Raw genomic sequence first — 22666 nt, forward strand, 5'->3', positions numbered from 1 at the left:
GTCATCTTTCGTGCTGAACCTTCACAGAGATTTTACTGGGACGTTGACTGTCAGGGACTGCTGGTCAGATATTATTTTAATGAGGAAACCGAGACATCTGTTTTGAGACGGAGGGTTAGATGACAGTACTCATCCCGACCTTGCCTCACGTTTCTCAGTAAAATAGGTGGAAAGGTCACCTCGTAACAGAAAGGGTGTTTCTGGAGTGGTGACTGCTGAGTCACAAACGAGGTGGGAGGTGTACGGGGGGAAGTAAAAAAAGATGAAAGAATCGAGGAGTAGTAGCGAAAATGTAGACATAGCAGACGTCAGTCGCGTGAGCTTGTAGTAGGCCTGCCACGTGGAAGCTTTCGTTTCTCTGGGCACAGAAGAGGAAGAGCGAGAGTTTACTTGGTGGGGGCGGCTGGGAGCTGGGGCTCTACTCGGTGCGCGTGAGAAACCAGCCGTACGCAAGATCCGTGTGTGGGTAAGTGCAGTGTTGGTGTGATTAATCATGGATCCCCAGCCCGAACGTGTGCCCAGAAGAGCCAGGGAGAGTTATAAGCTAGGTACTGTGATGACAAAGCTATGCCAGTGTGGGCGAAAGCACGTTTGGGGTTTTAGTAGTGGATGGCAAAGCCAGGAAGTCAAGTGAAGTTATTAGATTTGAGAAAGCAGAAGGCCATGAGCTCAGACATCAGATAAATCATCGTGATGGATGTTGAGTTTGCTGAGGATGGTGGCCAGGGATTGATGATGATAAAAAAAAAATAAAGTCTGAGCCCAGATACGAGGCCTTGGTGGTTTTCCTTCAGCCAATATTTATTCTCCCGGGTGGAGGATTTTCTAACCAAGCTGGGTGTTCTGACATGCGCCCAGGTGCTCAGCACAACAGCTGTCCAACCCCGCAAAGATTTTCCCTGTCCCTGGGCACAGGCAGAATAGGGTCGAGGTGAGAACATCTCTTCTGGGCCCTGTACCCCACTCCCTCACCCCTTCCTGCGGGCAATGGAAGTGCACAGAGGGTGACCAGGAGGCAGGACCTGGGAGCAGCACTCACCAGTCGGAGGGTGGCTCATTCTACCCATATTTAGGCTCGACAGCCTCCTCCCCGCCCCCACGCACACACTTTTTTAATAGAAACATCTAAACTTTCTTTCATCCCTCTGAGCAGTGCTTTTTAATTCAGGGTCGTGTGTGTGTGCGCGCGTGTGTGTGTGTGTGTGTGTGTGATTTGCATAGACAAACTCTTCTTAACCAGTATTTGTAGTTTAAAAAAAAAAAAATCCACTTATGTTGGAAATCATTTCTCAAGTTCCTATACCTCTTCCAGAATAAATTGTATTAGAGCAATGAAGCCTGCACCTCCGCAGGCAGAGCCGGTCTCTCCAGCCTCCGACCTCTACGCGCCCCATCCTCGCCTCTGCTGTTGTGGCATTTAACCAGGTTGCGTGGTGATTTATCTGTGTATGTGTGTGTGCCTCTCTCTCCCACTGGTCTTCGTGTTCCTCCAGGCCAGGGATCATGTCGCATTTGTCTTTCGAAGTCCAGCAGTTAGGACGGGCCCTGAAAAATAGGTTCTCGACAATGCTTGCCAGATAGACAGATGTTTAAACAGTGCTTCTAAGAGTTTAAATGCAGCATTCAAATGGTATAATCATACTAATAATAAGAGTATATTATTATTATTATTAATGTTGTTATAACATTTATTAGGTACTTCCTATGTCCAGGCACTGTTCTAGGCTCATTACATGTTGAATCTTCTCCACAAGCCCGGAAGTGACTGCAGTCATCATCCCCATTGTAGAGACAAAGAAACGAAAATTTAGAGAGGAAAAATTGTGACTTTCCCAAGATCACTTAGCTAATAAGTGTGGAACGGAGACTTGAAACTGATCCGTTGGGAAACAAAACCCATCCTCAGTAACCACTCATTTTTTTAAAAAGGAGATGGGGTGATGGGTCTAAAATAATATTTTAAAAAGATACTTTACATAAACTTTTTGAGACCTTTTTTTTAGGTTAAAATACTGTTTCTGTGATTTATGTCCCTGAATGCACAATGCATGATAAACAGAGATACAGGGAATCCTCGCCTTGCTTTAAAATGGAAGCAGACTCCAGCCCAAAGAAACAGAGCAATTAAGTAGGGAGGAAAAGAGCCTTTTGTTTTTAAAAAATTATGTATTTGTATTAATTTGGTAACTATTCTAATTGCCTATAATATTAAGCTAATAATATTTTATTTGCAGTAGTTAACAAATAACATTTCATGCTTCCTTTTATATTTTATTTTAATTTGTTAAATCATATAAATGGATATTATCACTTGGGTGTTACTTTTTTCCATAAACAAAATATCCAGTATGTGGAACACTATTTAGTGTTAAATGAATCACTTACAGTTTTGGCTAAGATGGGACCAAAGCCTCTGCTCACGATGTTCAAGTCCATGAATTTCCACCATATTTAGAGTATTTAACGAACCGAAGGAGTCTCAGCCTGAGAAACTGATTGGATCGCGGTCACCCAGCGTTGCAAACAGCCTGCGACCGCAAAAAAATTGTGATCTGTCCAACGTAGTAGCCACACGTAGCCATTGAGCACTTGAAACGTGATTAGTGCAACTGAGGAACTGAACGTTTTTTTATTTTAATTCATTCAAAATTAAATTTAAATGATGCCAGTGGCTACAGTATTGGACAGTGCGAGAACTCTAAAGGAGCCCCAGTGCCAGGCGGATCCTAGCCACGTGATCATTTCATTTGCCTTTTCGGCCTCTCTCTCTGGGGCACAGTCTTCCTCAGCCCAGCTCACTTGGTGTATGACCGAATCAGATGTAAGACAAAGTTAAGTAAAAGAAAATGAAAATCCTCTTTTGGTAGCATTGCTGATATTAAATATGTGTTAACACCCCCGAACTTCTGCACCAAAACGAATGCAAAAGAATTCCGCTGCTTCTCGAAGGCAATGATCCCTGCATTCCTGTGAGTGCGCATGCGCCGTTGCTGTCTGTCCCAGACGGGGACTCCTCGGAAAACGCCCTGAGCCAGGGCTGCCTCAACGGGGTAGTGTGCTCAGATACCTCGATCGGTCCTACAAATAGTTCTTGGAATATTCAAGTTTCTTTCTCTTCTTAAAATAATTTGTATTATGTATATTTTCCTAGAAAATTTCCATTTCATTGAAGTTTTTGATAATATTTGCGTAGTTGCACGTAGTACGCTCATGCTTTTGAAAATCTTTTTCTTCTTAGAGGTAATATTTTCTTCATTTTCACTGTGAATCGTGTTCGTTCTTTGTTTTTTTTTAAAAAAATCAGACTTGCTGGTGATCTCTTGGATATGTTTATTGATTCTACTCTTTCTAAATCTATAATTTCTGCTCTCTACTTTTATTGATTCCTTTCCCCTGCTTTCTTTGGGTTTCTTTTATTGCTCTTTTTTGGATCTCCTAGAGGTCAATGCATATTTCATTGTTTTTATTCTTTCGTGTTTAATAATGAAAGCATTGAAGGTTATGAATTTTGCTGTAAATATAGCAGCGGTCACACTTATGTTTTGATATGTACTGTCTTCGGGGTTGATATCTGAATAGTGTCCAATTTTAGTTCGCCTATTCGACCCGAGAATTTTTTCAGATGTCTGTTTTTTAATTCCCAATTTTTTTATCCTTTGACATTAATTTCTCATTCACTTGCAATATGCTACTGTACTGTTTTTATTTTATACGACTTATTCATGCTTGCTTGCTACTCAGTATTTGATTAGTTTTTAAAAGTTTAATAGATGTTCTTAAAAGATGTATATTCTCTGTTTGTACCTTGTCTAAGTCATGTTTATTAATTTTGTAATTTTATTTCTCTGTAAATTCTTACTAATGTTCGCCTTGACCTATCAGGAAAAAACATAAACATAAAATTTCCCATTATAATTATAACTTTATAAACTCCTAGTTATAATAGTTTTGTTTTATAATAAGTATCTATAGTGGTTATATTTTGGGAGTGGGTGGATTTACTTATCCATGTCCTATAACTTTTTTTAATTTGGTATGTTTCTAAGTTCTACCATCTGATTTTATTATTCTCTTACCATTCTCTTTTTTCCCAACTTATCATGAATATTTTTCACTTTGCCTCCCGTTTTTATGATTGTTTTATTGTACTTAATATGTCTCTTGCTGCTAGTTGGATTTCACTTACATTCCCAACCTTTGAGTCTCATTTTTCTTTCAACAGGGGAGCGTAACCCATTCACGTTTATTGAAATGTCTGTGCTGTTCTCCCCATTGACTTCTGGGGGACCCCAGGTTCCCCTTTATCCAGGGTCTCACTTTATCCCTCTCCCTCACTCCATCCTTCAGGAGTACAGATTGGACGGATCAGATTAAAAACATTTTACTGGCCACTGAACTCCTTGCTAGACAGAGCTACATTTGCAAAGATCAGAACTCATGTGTGAATGTCCGTTTTGGACACTTTTCCCAGAAGAATAACAAAAGGCCAGAGATGCTCCCGTGCAAGGGGCTACCCACTCCCTTCTCTAGCCTGGCTTTGGGGTGGTAGAGTCTCAGACTGCTTGCTCTCCACTTCTATTCTAAACCTTTGGGGCCAGTGTACCAACTGATTTTCTAATTTACGCTTTTGGGGGCATTTTCTTCCCAATATCTAATTTTTGGTTCAATGTAGTCACTGTGAAATGTGATCTCCATCTCAAAATTCAGAAACCATGCTTTACATCTGAGAGCTGATCACAAATTGTTCCATTTTCATAGATCCAGGATCCTCCCAAATTATTATAACCATCATCAATTGCCTAAAAATTCTGTGCGCTTTTTGCCGTAAATATGTTTCATGAAACATTTGCTCCGATACCACAGATCAGTCCCCACTTTAATTATTAACAAAATTAATAAACATGACTTAGATAAGATCAGTCCCCCCCCATTTTAATTTATGGTCTTGTCATAGGTTCAATGATTTTGCCCTTCGTTCTCCCTTATTAGTTGGCTTAGAACATCAGATTGCAGTTAAGAGCAAGTTTATGTCACTGTCGCATCCAGCCAGGCATTCTAAGTCAGCGGGCGGCTCTGCCCCACACATTCAGGCTCGAGATGAATCGATTGTGTTCACTGTGGACTTCGGGGTCTGTCTGGTCGTTGAGATTCTAGCCAGCGGAGAGGGAGGGGACATGCAGGAGGGCGCCTTCCCTCTCTGAAAGGTCTAGATCCCCACACGCCACCTGGGACTTGACCCACCTTCAAGTGGAGAGAATTACATCAAATGGCCACCGGGAGGGAAATGTGGTCTAAGCCACATGTCCAGCTACAACTCTGATACTGTAGAAGGATGGATTTGGGTGGCAGCCAGAACTCTGTGCGACGCGGGAAGAGCTGGGGGAGAGGGCCTCTAGGTGGCACGGCGCTGGCCGTTGAGATGGGTTCTAGGACACTGTGCCCTTCCTGAGTCAAATCTCCTTCTAATGAAAGGAAGTTACAGACTTCTATAGTTTTAATTGGTCAGATCAGAGGTTTTTGAGGATAATAGAAAGAAAACTACTAACAGAAACAGCTCCTCTACTGTGTTAAAAGGGGTTTTCTTTTTTCCTGTGGTGCCATTTTTTCCATCCCCTCGTTTGCTGGAGCACCGGCTGCTTTCACATCAGCCGGCGTACAAGTCCTTACCAGGCACCGGCCACCAGGGCACCCTCTGCGTTATGAAGCCAGCTGCCCAAGCCAGCCGCAGAGGCGGGGGCAGGGCGGGGAGCTCTGGAGCTGCCTTCCGCGTGCCAGCCAGGGTCACTTTCCCAGTGTGACTGTCCATCACCTCTTCACCTACTGCCCCAGCACCCACCCTCACCTCAGGCAGGCTCTGCCAGCATGAGCTCAGGGGTGTTAGGGTGCCCAGCCCTGTTTGATTAAGTTAACATTCTGGCTGACTTTCCCTTGCACGTGGTGATTCAGGGTATTTGGCGTGTTTTTCACTTTCCTTCCTGATAGACCAGGGAGAATTCCTTTAAAATTTCTCGTGTGAGTAATGAACCTTGTCTGGTTTCCAGGACTGGCATAGATCTTACCCCAGTTTTTTATATTTGGTCATTTCATTGGGAATTTGGCACTCTCCTAGTCACACATTTCTTGTTTGGTAAATATTGCATGAACATGTACGCTGTGTCAGGCAGCGTGCTTAGCTTTGGGGTACAGTGGTGAAAAGAAGAACATGGTCCCCCCCCCCCCCCCAGTCTCTGGGCCGGGCAGAGGGAGTGCACGAGGAGAGACAGGCATGAAAGGAAGTGCCCACACAAAGGATGTAAATCGCAGCTCTGAGGAGTGCCCCAGAACTTACAGTGGCCTCGCTCTCCCAGGTACGGTGGTCACAGAATGTGACTTCTAGCAACAGGGACTGCAGTGAAATTGACTGACGAGGAGGCGTTCGTTAAGGGAGGCCGGGAGTGGCGGGCTGGCCAGGCCAGGGAGAACCGTGCGGGCACGCCCCCTGGCGGGGAGGAGTCAGGTGCTGGGATGCATGGGGATTGTGGCCAATCAGGTTTGCAGTTTGCCAAAATCTCCCCGGCCCGGTGTGAGCAGTGGGTTGGAGAGAAGCAACAGTGGGTGGATGTATCGGCTGGTTAGGAGGTGGTTGCAGTCAGCTGACCGGGTGAGAGAGGTGACGGTGACTTCGGTGGAGATGGTGATGATGGAGATGGTAAAGGCGATAGAGTTAAACCTGCCAGCCTGAGATCTGGGTTTCGTGTCTCTGTGTTTTGTGATCATAAGTTCAGAGGGAGCTAAGCACCTTCTGATTATCAAGTCATTAACATGTCCTTTCTTTCTTCTTCTTGGACTTTTTAAGCAAGATAAGCAATAAGCGTCTCGTTCCAGTTTCAGCAAAGGAAAAGGGCATCGCTGCCTTGGCCTGGCAGTGCTGGGAACATAGTTGGTAGACATTTAATTTGTGATTGTGTGAATGAATGAGTGAATCGGTGCCTGACTGTCAGCTCTTCTCTCAAGCCTTTGAGTCCTGGATGAGACTAGCTATAGTGAGGGCTCTACCTACCGCCTCTAACTCAGAGGTGTGTCTGTGCGTCACCCGCTCTCTTTATATACCCGTGTCAGACATTATTAATTGATCGCATCTCTTTTCTCTCACCAAGTCCAGATGTGACCTCAGAATGCTCCTCCCAAAGCTTCGAGGCAGCCTGTACCAATAACACTTGACTGGGAACCTATTTGCTATTTTAACAGTGAGTAGAAGCTCACAAGCAAAGAAATTAACAGCGAATCCTCTATGTTTCTTCTGTGAAAATAGCAGTGACCCCAAGAGACCTAAATCCACCTTGCCCTGGTATGTTAGAATTGGCTTCTGCGAAGTTAGTTAACAGTCCACGAGAGCCCTCACTTCTGACACCAGCTGCAGAGTTCGGGGGTCCCCGAGGCCACTCTCAGGTTCCGTAATTTGCTGTGAGGAGGCTCACAGAACTTACTGAAAGCCGTTAAGCTCACTTATGGTTTATTACGGCGAAACGATGCAGATTAGAGTCAGCCCAGGGAACAGACACATGGGACAGAGTGCAGGAGAGTGCCGAACGCAGGGCTTCCAGTGGTCCCCTCCCAGCCCGGTCGTGGTCAACACCAACTCCTCCTGGTAAAAATGTGTGATGGCACGCACGGGGTGCAGCCAGCCAGGGAACTCGCCTGAGCTTGGTGTCCAGAGGTAGATCTGATACCGTGTGACCCAAAGCCCCCATGTGACTCAAAATCCCCAGGTAAACAGACGGTCACATAGGGCACTCCCAGGGCTTAGAGATCACCTCCCAGGAGCCAAGGGCGAAGGCCAACCCCTCTCCGGGCGAGGGTAAATTCTTCACACACACAGCCTCTATTGCTCATCTTCAGTGTTTCAACAGTGTGATGATCTGATGCCATAAATGGCTAAATAGAGACATTAAAATCTTTTGTTTGTTTTTAGAAATTATTGTGCAAAATAAAGATTAGGTACAAAAACTGGACTTTATCGTGTGTAGTCCACGGAGTACGAGTAGGTACAATAGTGCTTAGGCAAGGACGGTAGGCTTCCCGGGGCTGAGTGCCTGTGTTCACATCCGAGGTCTACCGGGTACTGATTATGTCACCTTACCTAGTTATTTTACCTTTCTCTGCCTCAGTTTCCTCCTTCGCAAACGATGATAATAATAGTACCTACCTGATGTTGTTGTTATGAGAATTAGATAATACGTGCTGAGGCCAAAATAGTGCCTGGCACCTAGAAGCTCTCAATAAATATTAGATGTGATTATATTTATATTTATCGTGGGAAAAAAAAACTATCCATCTTTTTCAGATAATTTTCTGCGGGAAAATTCGTAGAGTTTTTCCCTGAAATTTTTCCATTTTCATACCTTTCTCTCTCTCAACACAAGTGAAAATACGAAATCACAATCTTTCTTAAGAAATTGTCTGTCTTTTTCCCGGGTCTGAAGTGCCCCTCGGGGTAAGTGTGTGCTAATGAGTCTGGGATGTGGAAATCGTTGGCAGGTCTTAGCCGTAAATTGCGGGCAGATTGAAAAGGTTATAAAAAGACCTGTCATTTTCCCCAGCTGCTCCTGAGAAATCTAGAAGACTTGGGAGAAATTGAGTTAAACCTCGGTTAAGTAATTTGTAGGACCAGCGTACCATGCCCCGATCTCCCTTCCACTCATCTCTCTCTAGCATCGAGCCCCTGGAAGACCGTCTGTTCACACGCATGGCATTGCCAGGGCTAACATACAGTCCGCCTGCTGTGGACAGGCTACTCGGCCTTTTGGAAAACTATTTAAAACTGAATGAAGCGCAGACGTGTTCCGTGATGTTAATAGAGCCTTGAGTTCACGCCAGCCATTCATCGTTTTCAGGCTTTGCTGTGAGCTGCACTTGTTTTTCCAGGGAGCATCATTTTAAAGTTTTTCGGTATTGGGAGACGTTCAAACTTAGATTTCCCACTCTTGCGGGTTAGGGGTTCCTCAGTCTTCAGCGCCCAAGGACTGAGGGGGGCCAACTGTACAAGGACTCAGCCAATAGAGTTTCAAAAAGACCGTTAGCTTCCAGGCGGGGGCCCCTATCTCTGGTCGGATTTGTCTTACTTATAGGATAGATACAGACAGTAGGGGCATTGCTAATGGTGACCCGGCTACCTAACTGCGTGCTCCCTTGTCCCTCAGCTTATTTCCAGTGACGCCGATGGAGCCATCCAAAGGGCTGGAAGATTCAGAGTGGAGAATGGCTCTTCAGACGAGGTAAGGAAGCCTCCCAGGCCCTGTATTGTCACCAAGCACATGGTTCTGTGACATAGCAGTGAGTGGTTGGTGACCCTCATTACCTCAGTGAGATTTGCCTCAGCGGAGCCTGGGAAGGGTAAAGAGAGCTCTCCAGAGCTTCGCTTGAAGCAGACGCGAAGGGAAAAGGCCATTATTCTTTGTACAGAAGGTGCAATGAATAGGGTGACACAGACCCTTTAAACGGTCTGTAATGAAGCCAGGTAGACACGAGAGATGAGACCAAATACAAATTTGCAACCTTGACACCCTTCGCGAATGGCCCCCAGAATCCCAGGCTGGACCCTGGCAAGTAATCTAGCCTTTCCGAGCCTTGGTTTCTTCATCTGTAAAACGGAAACTATCTTGGGATGATTGAGAGGATTCAGAGAGCTGAACTTGAAAAGCTATTAGCCCTAGGCCCGGCATATAGTAAGCATTTGATAAGTGATGGTTGTAATCATAATAATAATGGTGGTAGTTGTTACCGTAACTGGCGCTGAATAGCCAGCCTTGCCCTCTTGACCAGCCCTTAATCAAACTCTTGGTGAAGGGCTATAGATTAAACTCGAAAGGCCACAGCATTCCAGAAGTCATTAACCATCTTCACCTTTGCCTTAGCTTAGCATTCCCGCTCACCCGGATGTGTGCCCTCACCATTGTTCTGTGGGGCAAAGGGGCAATTCCCTCTTGTGCGGAGCTCTGCATAGGTGCCCGCGTACTTCTTGTCCAGAATGATGTCAACTGACCCCCATAAAAGAAGGAACTCCCAGGGAATTTGCTACTGAAGCTGGAAAACAGCCCTCCCCAAAGGGCCCACCTCTAGAGACGAGACAGTCTTAGCACCACAGACTCAGGCAGCCCAGGGTGTCCCTGGAGCCAAGTCAACAGCAGAAGTGTCAAGTCCTCATCTTCTAGTGCTCAGAAAGCTAGCAGCCGCCATAACTGAGTTTCTGCGTTGAGAACCTAAGTACCAGAGACCCCAGAGGTCGCTGTACCTCAAGAAATCCTTCTGCTACCAAAATTTTGCAGAACGTTAGCCCAGCTCAGGATGAACAAACTTCACGGGACTTTCTCGCCCCCACATGAGCCCAACTCTAGCCCCTGCCAGCCCAGGGCCTCGAGGAAAGCCACCTCTCCCAGGAAATACAGAAGTGGAGCTTCCATGTGGTCCTAGGATCGCCGCACACTTCAGTCATCAAACAGTCCTCACCGGGTGATGTCACCTGGTCCTGCCATCTGGGACCTGGTCAGGGACCGGAAGTCTCCTGTGGAGCCGGATGGTCAGGAGTGGCCCCACAGCTCGCCCGCGGGGTGGCAGTGCACTTCACATCTTTAGAACTGCGCGGAGGGGTGACTGATTTCACTGTGGTCTGTTGTCTTCAAAACACAGGCCTGTCTCGGATGGCTTCTCTGGAAAGTACGACATTGAGGCTCAAATATGGTTTTCGATTTTGTGTCTACCAAAGCCACCGAGCGTGAGGACTCAGCTGGAGCAGCCTGTCTGTGTTTCACACTGATGGTGTGCAGTTAAAAGCTTCTAGCCAGCGTTAATGCACAGCCTGACAGAAGGCCTTGGGAGGACCTGAGGCTCGGGGAAAAAAAAAAAAACTGGCTTGCTCTGAGTTAGCAAAAGCAGCTAGTGCATTAGAAGATTCCATGGAGATGCTTAAGTTTTTTCTAAAGCATGAAAAAACAAATTGCAAAGCAATTACGCGATTGGGTATTTTTCCTTTTGTTGTTGAGTTTTAAGAATACTTTGTACGATACTAGACGCTTATCAAATATATGACTTGCAGAAATATCCTCCCATCCTGTGTGTTGTCTTTTCACTTTCTTGATTGTGTCCTTCGAAGCACAAAAGTGTTTAAATTCGATGATGTCTAATTCACCTATTGTTTTATTTTGTTGCCTGTGTTTTTCATGTCATAGCTAAGAAACCGTTGCCTAATCCAACGTTGCTTCGTCACTTTCTATAGTTGCCATTCCCTTGAGGTAATGTCACATTTGCCTTTTAGTTTTTTAAAACATTGGCAGTACAATGAATGGTTTTACCAGCTGTGACTGACAAAGGCAATACGTGAAGTTTGTCGTGGCTCTCTCCCTGTTGTTTGTTTGCTTTTTCTCCCGGCATATGTCGTGGTGTGCTGTGTTTCCCTGTGTGCTTGGCAGGCTACTGGCGTGCCATTTGTGGTTCAGGTAGATGGCATCGGAACTGAGTTCGATTTACGGCATCCAGTGGTGTCGGAGAATTGCTTGGTGGTGTGGGGAAAAAAAAACCCCATCAGAATTGGTGTCAGAACCAGAGCGGGGATTTGCATTCTCTTTTTCCAGATGCCTTTAAACTAAATTCTCAGCTTGAGACTTTTTTAAAACACCCAGGTGATGCAGAATTGCAACTGCGAATTTACCTAGAGGGTGGCCTGTGGTCACAGTGCCTCGCAGACACTCCCCACTCAGCCTGTTCGCCGCCATGGCCACCTGCCTGGTATTTTTGGGTAGAGACGGTCTCTTCTGATCTCCCCTTCCCTCGAATGTGTAGCCCCTTCGGGACGTGGCATGGAGTGGGTCTCCTATTAGACCGACTACTTCCGTGGGTCCTGTGAGTTCGGTTCTTTGCCCTCTCGTTCCATGAAGTCACCAAAACCCAACTTTAGTTTTGCCAGGATTGACAAATATCCTCAAGCTAAGAAGTTCCTCCCTCAAGCTAAGAGCTAAGAAAGTGGTAAGCTCCACGTACCTCTCTGGGTTCTCACCTGCCTTTCTGTTTTGGCCGGTAATTCTAGTGCTTTTACGGAGATGATTTCTAATGCTTTTAGTTTCTTTAGTGAGAGGGTTGGTCGAATAACCTGACCCACCGTTACTAAAAACATAAGTGGTAGCAGGAGCTCTTTTCATAGAGAACGTCAAGTCATTCATTCAAGCCACATTTGTAGGATCGTGTCTTAGTGCCAGACTGGTGGCACAGTGAGGCCAAGGCCTCTGAGCCGTGCTCCTCAGACTGCGGCGAAGGACCCACTTTTTAACGTCCAGGCTGTTGCAGAACTCTGTGGTCCTGTCATAAGCGACGATTGTGCAGCCCCGAACTCTTGCAACTCACCATCAAATTCAGTACCACCCAGATCGATCTGCACTCGGTTTAAGGAGCACGTCCTCAGGTGTCCCAGAAATCTCAGATTGCTATAGAAGTTCCTCAAGGCTTGCTTTCCGTTCCTGTACACTTCTTTGTGGGCTGGTGAACAGCTGGCGGATTGGCACCGTGGACCGTGCCTACCGCCTTAGCGCTCAGCTATGCCAGCCCGCCCCCCAAAGGCACGAAGCCCGGTAACAGCCCTGCCGACAGTCAGCTCAAGCATCTCCAGGGAAGGGAAACTTGCTGCTTCCTTAGGAGATTGTTCCCTCCTGATGCCAACCGATTTCGACACCAACCGAGTGTCCTAAAATTCAATTCTGACACGAACTACCCAGAGTTAGTGTCAGACTCCACAGGTTCAAGGTCTCAGTCCCATAGACTAGCCTCCTCTCCCATGCCACCTGCAAGTATCAGGTCCACAGGTTACCCACAATTCTGTCCCACGTGACTACAAAGTCTGAAGTTCGCCAACCTTCCTCCTCAGGTTCAATAATTTTTTTAAATAACGCACAAAACTTGAGAAAGCACTTGACTCACTATTACCCATTTATTATAAAGGACAGAATTCAGGAGCAGCCAAAAATAAAGAGCCTTGATGTGCTCACCAGCTCAGAAGCCCCCTGAACCCCGTGGTGTAGGGATTTTTAAGGAGGTTTCATCACATAAGCGTGATCGATCAAATCATTGGCAATGGGTGATTGAATCTATCTCCAACCCCCTTTCCTCATCCCAGAGGTTTCAAGGTGGGGTTCAAAGTTCCAAGCTTCTGACCAAGGCTTGGTCTTTCTAACCACCAGCCGACCAGCCCCATCCCGAAGCTATCTCGGGGCCCGCCAAGAGTCACCTCATTAGAACAAAAGCCACTTCTACCATGCTTATCACTCAGGAAAAAATTCCAAGGGTTTTAAGAGCTCTGTGCCAGGAACTGGAGACAAAGACCAAATATATATGTCCCATTGTGCCACACCCCTAAAGCAAATAATTTCATTCTTCAGTATCTCTAATTGCTGGAAAGTTTTCAAAAATCGAACAGGATTCCCTTGTCTGTGTTTTCCACTCAGAGTTTCTGTTCACGTCTCCTGTAGCCCATATTATAAGGCTGAACCCTCTTCGACATGATAACCCTCAGCCCCCAGGACTCCTGCTGCTTTCCTCCTGAGACGTGGACGTGCCATCACCCTCACTGCTGCTCCCCGGACACGTGCGAGGTCGTCAACGAACCTTTGACACTGAAGCGCGCAGAGCTGAACTCAGGGCCCCCAATGCGACACGCACAGCCACAAAGTGGAGCAGGCTTGGCCCCTTCTGGACACTCCCCCCACGTTTATGAAGCCCGATGACCCAGTACGAACCACCATACGCTACCCCTCACCCCAGTCTTTTTCACGTGTGCTGTTACTTAGCCGTGAGGTGACATCATAGTATAGTGGGGACAGTCTTGGAGTCAACCAAACCTGGGTTCAGACCTCAGCTCTACCACTCACCCGTTTCTGACCCGACGTCTGAGCCTCATTTCCTAGTGGGTAAAGGGGGTACAAATTCCTGCTTCGTAGCAGCTGGCCTTCTCCATCCTGTACGTGTGCAATTTGTATTTGTACCTAAGTGTAGGGTGCTGTATTGTCCACACTGAATTTAACCTCATTAGTGTGTCCCGTAATTGCTAATTGTCAGGTTTTTTTGATGTCTTAATTCTCCTATTAGCTCACCCACCAAGAAGCTTTATGCTACCTTGTGCGTCTCCTGCCATCTGTTTACTCATTCCAGTTATTAATTAAAATGAGTGTGACCCTCAGGTGGATCACTGGAGACCTCCCTTAGAGCTCACTCGTATGTATCAGTTAGTATATGGCAGAGCGGGGGACAGTCTTTTAGCTCTTCATAAATCTATCTTCCTTAGCATGGGGAGGATTCTCTTATATACTGTTGGGGGATATGTAAATGAGCATAATCTTTTGGGAGGGCAATTAGGAATAATTAAAAATATATCTACCATTTAGCCAACAGTTCTACTGTTAGGATGTGTATGGTAGCATTATTTAAAACAAAAAAACTTTTCTGAAAAACACCTGGAAACAACCCCAATTTCCATCAGTAGAGGAATGATTATGTAAATTCTGACATGTTATACCATGGAATGCTTAGCAGCTGTTAGAAGGGATGAGGCGGAGGTAGGTGTAATGTCATGGAAAAATATTTAAGATACAGCGTTAGACAGAAAAGCAAGTTCCGGAATGATTTGTATGCTATCATCCCATTTCCTTTAAAAAAAAAAAAAAAAGATAAATATACTTGTCGACATGCAAGACAATTTCCAAAAGGACATCTAAGAATTTAACAGGAATTTCTCCTGGAGAATGGAAATGGGAGGTTAGGAAAGAAGCTGCAGGACCTTAACTTACTATTTAGGCCCTTTTCTGCTGTCTACATATTTCATGCAGCTGTACTCGACTGACGTGTTTAATTTAAAAAAAAAAAAAAAACGAATCTGTATACTCGTCAAAAAGAACAAGGTAGATCTCTATATACTGACGTAGAAATATTTCTAAGGTATTTTCTTTAGTGAAAAAAAGTTTCAGTGTAATATCTATACTACTGTCTCATTTATGAAAACAAATCATATGTGTATACATGTGTATGTGTGTGTACGAATGTGTTTATGTGTGTATTTATGTATAAAGTGTTTATACATATGTTTATGTCTTTGTAAATGCATAAGAAGATCTGGGGCTATCCAAACCATTTAATCTAGTACCATAGTTATTATAGGGAAAGGCAGAGAGGATTGAGACGTAGAGGATGGGAGAGATAGAAAGATTTTAATTTTGTGTGATTTCACTTTTTCCAACCAGCTTCTATTTATATCTGCAATTCAAAACATTTTAGTTGATTTTTTTTTAAATCCATCTTCTTGACTGCCAGTGTTCTCTCGGCGATTTAACCTAGAAACCGAAGTAAAGTCAGTTTAAACGCATTCACTCATTAATCACACTCACTCTAGAGGCGACTGAAAAATCATAGGCGTTGTAGAACCCCGGGTCTCGTTTGTCGTATGAGTGTTGTGTTGTGTTGTTGTGTTGTATCGTGTGGATTCCCTACTTCAACTCAAGTAGTAGACAGCATCTCAATAAAGTGAGGGGGTTCTTTATATATGGCTTTTAATTAAATTCTCCTCAAAATATCTTGGCCAGGTTCGCTCTTTCCTCCCTCACATCCCACATGTATAAAGGGGTAAAAAAAAAAAAACCAAAAAACAAAAAACGAAAAACAGTGACGGCAACAGGGAGACTTCATGGGCATTGGAACCTGATGCAGAAACGGTTCTGGATTTCTTAGTCTCTGGACTCCTTCATGTTCAGGCAGGTCTGCAGCACAGACCGACTCAAGTTCATTACTCTCCATAATACCTTTCAGCTAACGATTCTCTAATGGGATGTGCCATAATGTGGGTGTTTGCAGTGTTAAACTTTAGTCGACTGGAAAATGTGCTCGTCAGAATCTTTCCCCCCTAACTGTCTCATCGATGTCAACTAAATAGTGTGTTCCTGTGTCACCGTCGCCTTAAAGTGCTGCAGACAAACTTTCTGTATCTCCAAAGTCCTCCGCAAAAGAGGTCATACTTAATATAGTTAGGATTTATTGCAAAATCAAAACCACAATCAGGTACTACTACGCCCACTCGAGAACTACTAAAATACAAAGATGGAAAAGCTGAGAGTTGGTCAGAGGATGCGGAGCAGCTAGAATGTGCATGTATATTGCCAGGAGTGTCACCTGGTGCATTCGTCCACTTTGGACAACTCGGCAGTATCTGCTAAAACGGAGCGTCTGCGTCCCGTGTCCTAGGATATACAGCCAACAAAAATGAGTGTTTGTGTGCCCCAAAAGACAGCCACAAGGATGCGCAGAGTGGCTTTATTCTTAACGACCAAGAACTGGAGGTGATCCCTACGTCCACCAATGGAAGAGTGACTCTATAACTTGTGGTCCATACTGTGGGCCGCCTCATGCCGTGGGAAGAAGTGAGTGCCTGCTATACCAGTAACACAGATGCATGTCACAGATGTGATGTAGAAGGACAAAAAGCCTGGCCCCTGTGAAGACACGCAATGTGACCTCATTCTACGGACTTCAGGAGCAGGTGAACAAATCTATGGTGCTGGGAGTCCGGATTATGGTTCCCTTTGGGAGTGTGATTGAGTATTGACTGGAAAAATGAGTGGAGGAGCCTTCTGGGTACCAAAAATGTTTCCTCTCTCAATCCAGGTAAAAGTTATAAGGATGTATACATATTTTTAAAATTATTTAGCTGTCAGGGGGAACAGAGTTTTGCCACCCCAAAATGTGCCCTTTTTTTAGATATTATTTTAAGCTGGTGTTTTTTTCCAGGAAACAAAAGACTCAACAGAGCCTTTCACCTCCCCCTTACCTGCCGAAAGAAATTCAGTCAGAAAAACTTGCTTCAAGAAGGGGATCACCTTAGCATAATGCAAACCAAACGTAGCAGACAGGAAGGAACCTAGCAAAGTCCCTCCTTAGAATCCCCCCGTCCCCTTGTTTCTGTGTGGCCAGCAAGAATCGCTCACCAAATGTCTGCGCTTTCTCATCCACCTGTGACTCGCCTGCCTTTCCACGGAAGTCCAAGTCACTACGCTCCTTTCTCCTTAGCTCAAGGTGGCATGTAAGCTTCAACTGCCCAATTTGTCCTCAGGTCCCCTATTCTCACAGAAGCCCCATATGTACATATATATTAAATTTGTTTTTTTTTCTCTTGTTAATCTGCCCTGTGCTAATTGGATTATTAGACCAGCCAGAAGAACGTCAAAGGGTAGGAGGAAAATTATCTTTCCTCCCCTTCCCTGTACCCTTAAGGTTTGTGGCCTTTGCTGTCCACTTCTACTACACGCCATCAGAAATTGGAACTCATTTTCAGAATCATTCTTCTGGGGTCCTGGGAAGAGGGTCTCCGCCCCCCCCCCCGCCTCAGTTTCCATTTCTTTTGTCGGCTTCTGTGTATATTCTCACCTTTACACCTCATCCCATGTGCTTTTAACAAGGAACGGGAAGTGTGTCGCTCTGCGAGACTCGCAACTTTGTGGTGTTGGGTTTTTTCTGCCAGTTTAGCTAAGTATTCAGAGAAGATGAAAGTTGAATAGGTAACTTTTTGACTGTTAAAAAAAGAACTCAAAGCCACCAGTTCATACGGGACAGAGATACAGGCATGCTGCTGGCCAGAGTCCCATCTCTCACTCGGGGCTGCTGGGCTGTGCTTGTCCCTCCCGTGTTGTTCCATTCTGCAGTGGGCAGTGGGCAGACCTCTGGGAAGAGACGGGGCACATTAAGTGCTTCAGCAGGTCTAGAGTGTGGGGGTCATTTATTATGCCTTCGAACCTCCTCGGCAGTCTGCGAAGCCTATAGACCCCTTCTCATGATAATGTTTTTAAATGCACAGGATGAAATCTCTAGGATTACAAAGGAAAACAGTTATACTGAAATGGTTATCCAAATGATTTTTTAAAACTAATATATGATGCCACAATATACGTGCTTTTTTAATACATTAAATAACAAATCCCACAGCAGATCTCATAACTATTGTAATTTTGAACAGTGAAGACCGTAAATAATATTCCAAGATCTCAGCAATCACTATAATGAGTTCTGAAAATATCTGTGGGGGTTTTTTGTTTGTTTGTTTGTTTGTTTGTTTGTTTCGGTGACATGGTTATCAGGGCTGTTCATTCTGCTGAAGTTTTTTACATTTATTCATAATTGAAGGAAATTCCAAATTTTAGTTAGATGTTAGGGAAAATCAAGAATTTTTTTTACCCCATCCAAGTTCAATCGCATGCTGGATTCCTTTAGAGCTCCTGGGCTAGAGCACTGATTCTCAAAGTTCAGTGTTCACCAGAATCACCTGGGATGCTTGTTAAAATGCAGATTCCAGGGCCCTGACCGCCGAGATTTTAAGGAGGAGCCTAGAATGGCCCAGGGTGCGCATCGGAACGCATTGAGAAGCACTAAGCTAAGATCCGGGCTGCTACCTCAAAGAAATCTCTCAGCACTGTCCAAGTGTGGGAGGCTCAAGAGGCTTAAATGTCCTGGTGACTTAAGAGACCCCTCTGGAGGCTCTGCAAGTGCTTTCTAGGATCGAGGGCCTTGGGACCATGACACCGACCACTGTGGATCTGACTGTATAAGGCTAGCTGTCTCAGCCAGACGTGACCTGTGTCCAGTCAGCTGATTCAGCCTGAGGCTGGCAGTGGACCCCGAGTTATGCCATAACTGCATGCCGCATGGTGACGTAGTGGACAGAACTGGGGACCAGGAGTACTGTCGGTGGTATGGTTACAAAATCAATAGCCATTGATAACGAATCATCCAGAAATTCCACAAGAAACAAAATCCAATTATTTGCTCTTCCTGAGTCACAACCAAAAGGTCAAAACTAAGGGGCAACGTCTTGAACAGATGGTCCACATTCGCATCACCAAAGAGGAACAGGTGGGCATCTTGAAATCCGATAAGCTGAGAAGGACAGCATTACTAAATGTAGCATTCCGACCAGGTGCGCACAACCTGAATCGAACCACGGGAAAACATCAGACAAACCCAAGACAGGGAATGTTTTATCTTTAAAAAGGGGGTGTGTGCACTGCGGGATGATAAAAGACAAAAAGTCTGTGGAAACGTTCCAGGTGAAGGGAGTCTAAAGAGACATGGCACTAAATGATCCTGTCCCGAAGGAGAAAATGCTTTAAATGACATTGCTGAGTCAGTTGACAGAATTGGAATACAGATGGTAGATTAAAGCACTGTACTGAGGGTGAATTTATAAAAGTTGATAAAGCTGGATTGTGGCTCTGTAAAGAGATAATAACGCCTCTCTTTGGGAAACACACCGAAGTCTTTAGGAATAAAGGACGATTGTTAATGCAACTTTGTCTTGAACGATTGAAAAAAATTGGGTGGAGTGGTAATGGATATCGTGTGTGTGTGTGTGTGTGTGTGTGTGTGTGTGTGTGTGTGTGTGTGTGTGGAGAGAAGTAAACAAATGAATAAATGGGCCAAAATGTTGTCAGCGAGTCTGGTGAAGGGCACGCATATGCTCTGCATTCTTCCTATCCTCGCAACCTTTATGTGTTTCAAATTATCGCCAAATTTTTTATATCTATATAATATATATCAATCGCTGATTTTTAAAAATCCAAGAAAATCCACTAAAAGAACAGTAATACTAAGAAACTTTAACCTACTTCGTTCCTCCTTGATAGATTAGAAAAGCAGAACATAAAAAAGGGGGTACAGAAGACGATATAATGGTTAAGATTTTTAAAAAGAAAACAAACCTCTGAAATTGGAACTGATTTCAGCTCCACTACTTATGATCTCTGCCACCTGAGGCGACATACTTACCCTCTCCAGGCCTCTCACCTTTCTCATCTGAAAGTCTGGGGGTAAAATCGCACCTGTCTCATGCAGTTGGTGAAGGTACCGTGGGGCCAATGCATGTAAAGTGCCCGGCCTAGTCCTGGGACCTTGGCGTTTGCTCAAGGAATGTCACTATTTCAGAGCCACGAGAAAGGCAGGAAATGTCCCAGTTCACTTTGTAAAGTAATAGAACCCTGAAAGCATGACATAAATCCATATAGAAAACTATAACTTCATCTCACTAACAAATAAGATACAGCAATCATCGCTTTAAATCCAGCTTTGTATCCAAAGAATCCTATATACTATGACCTCTAGTGTATTCCGTGAATCTAAGAACAATTCGGCACATAACTCATCATTTTATTACTAAGATTTGCCCCACTTATCCTATTCTTTCCATAGTTGCCCCAAAAATGCTTTCAGTAAAACTCGATATTCATTCCTAAGAAAAGTCTCTTTGTAAACTTGGAATCGAAGGACACTTCAACATCAGAAAGGAACTGTCCAGAAACATCTCGTGAATCACTAGAGTCACGTCAGACCCAGAAGAGTGTGTTCCAAAAGTCTGTCTTATACACATGACACCATGTTGATGGAGTTTCAAACTGTATATTCATTATGATTCCATTTTGGTTAGAAAAATACATCTGTATATACATGTAGGGAAAAATGTTAGAGGAAACCATACCAAATCATTAATCGTGATTACCTCTGGATAGAGGATTCAGATTATTCATTATGTTTACGTTTTCCACATTGAGTTGCTTTTATGATAATTTTTTAAAATTCTGCAAATAATATGAACTCGAGTAAGATGCTACAGAGAGATGCATTCCTGGTGAATTGTGCCTGTCACAGGGTAACAAACAGAAGGGCGTGCCTCTAGGGGACACTAGTTCCCAAATGCTGTGGAACCTTTGGACCAGAAAGGAAAGAAGCTTTAAATGCAAGTTATGTTCAAGTTAGAAATAACCGAATTCACTGGTTCGCTTGGTTCTTTTGCCCACACACCCCAGTGACCTTCTGTGCTGTGGATTCAGGCTGGGTGCCTTGTCTGATGACATCATGCGGTTACGGCCCTGTTTGTGCACTTTTAACAACGGTTCTTTGGGCTCTGCTCCACGGTCAGCCTCTTGTTTACTTTCCAGATAAGCCTCTTAATGGCACGACTTTGTTCCATTACAGAACGCAACTGCTCTGCCAGGTACTTGGCGAAGAACAGACGTGCACTTAGAGAACCCCGAATACCACACCAGATGGTATTTCAAGTATTTTTTAGGACAAGGTAATTATGCCATTAAGGTGGTTGGGTGGGAAGGACATTCAAAATGAAAGTTAACGTTGGTGTCATTTCTGGTACCCCATATGTGTGACATTAACCAGTTTAGGGACACAAACATCAGGGCATTTCACTTCCAAGTCGGCAGTAAGCTTTGTAGACTTGTAGGTTCAATTCAGAGTCTCAGCCCTGGGAGTTTTTCTTGTAACTTTTTTTTTTCTGGGTTTTTTGTTGTTGTTGTTGACCCTGGAGAGTTAAAGGGAATTAGATAATCTGAATGCGTGATTTGAGGCATAAGAAGAATTTGCAGGGTGGAAAACAACTGTAGACTTAATAAGACAAGTACCCTGTGTGTAGTGAGTTTTACACACTTAGTTCAAGGCCGTAAGGGAAAAAAATGGTTCCCCGAGCTTTGGGGCCAATGTAGAACTAGGCTCCGCTGACAGGTATGTATTTATCACCTGCTGCGAGCCAGGCAACATGTATGCACTGGCGGAGGCAGTCATGATCCTCACCTTCATGGAGGCTGTAGCGTGGGTTCGAATCCTGGTTCTGCCATTATTAACCATAGGACCTTATACCGGTTACTCTCCACTTCTCTGAGACTTAATTTCCCTATCTATAAAGTGGGGCATGTTACTAGTCCACACCTAGTAGGTTCGGACAGGCGTTTCAATGAGATATAACAACAACAGCAACAACTCAGTGATGCCTGACACATAGCAAAAGCTCAGTCATTAAAAATGATGTAGATTTAAAGTGAAGGGCGCAAATGAGCATATGTAGAAAGGTAGAAAATTGTGATTAACGACAGACAATACGGAAGAATAATCATTATGGCAGGATTAGAAATGGCTTAGATAAATTTCTCATCAGGCTAATACATTTGTTTGTAGAAGATGTGGTGCTTGAGCTATAAAAGATCGCAGATTTTTTAAAAAATCTGATACTGCACTATTCTAAGAAGTTCACTTATTTGGCAAAGCATATGTCTCTATAAAGAAAGAAACCAGTGGGAAAACTGTCATCTTCCCAAATGCTTGAAAGCGTAGCGCCTGGAGCAGTGGTGACTTTAGAGGAAAGTGGTGCCATCCGTTTGGATGCCTGCAGCTTCCTCAACTGGCTTAAACAGTGAGGGATGTAATTAGAAGCCCAGAGGGAGGGCAGACTCCGGGGCTGGTGGATTCTGTGATGTCATCAGGGCTGATCCTCTTCAGCATCACAAGATCCTTGCAGCGATTCCAGGCATCACCTGTAGACACCACTGTCCAGAGATCAGAGAAGGCCATCTCCAAGAGTGAGGAAGCCTTTCCAGAAACGCCTTGGCGCCCGTCCCCTCCTGTCTCATCGGCCAGACCGAGAGCCACATGTTCATCCCTGAACCAGTCACCGGCGAGGGGGCTGCGAGTGCATGACTCGTTCAGAGTGATTGGTTCTGTCCCGCGCTGGGTTTGGCGGGACTGTGCCCCAGTCCCGTGGGAAGGGCTGCGTACCACCTGACGTGTCCACACTGCCAGTGACCGGAAGAGCCAGTCGCATTTTCACCGTTCC

The 22666-nt window shown here is 44.7% G+C and overlaps 1 protein-coding gene across 1 annotated transcript in view; it reads left to right on the plus strand.

The window, feature by feature from the left end:
• The window catches only part of GARNL3 (GTPase activating Rap/RanGAP domain like 3), a 125026-nt gene that overhangs the window by 44229 nt on the left and 58131 nt on the right, over positions 1-22666 (plus strand). The window contains exons 4-5 of the mRNA XM_039861460.1: positions 9180-9254; positions 21022-21121. Coding sequence (XP_039717394.1) covers positions 9180-9254; positions 21022-21121 — 175 coding nt within the window. The remainder of the gene's footprint in view (positions 1-9179; positions 9255-21021; positions 21122-22666) is intronic.

Source organism: Pteropus medius, unplaced genomic scaffold (genome assembly GCF_902729225.1).
Source record: "Pteropus medius unplaced genomic scaffold, Ma_sr-lr_union100, whole genome shotgun sequence".
NCBI classification, from domain to species: Eukaryota; Metazoa; Chordata; class Mammalia; order Chiroptera; family Pteropodidae; genus Pteropus; species Pteropus medius.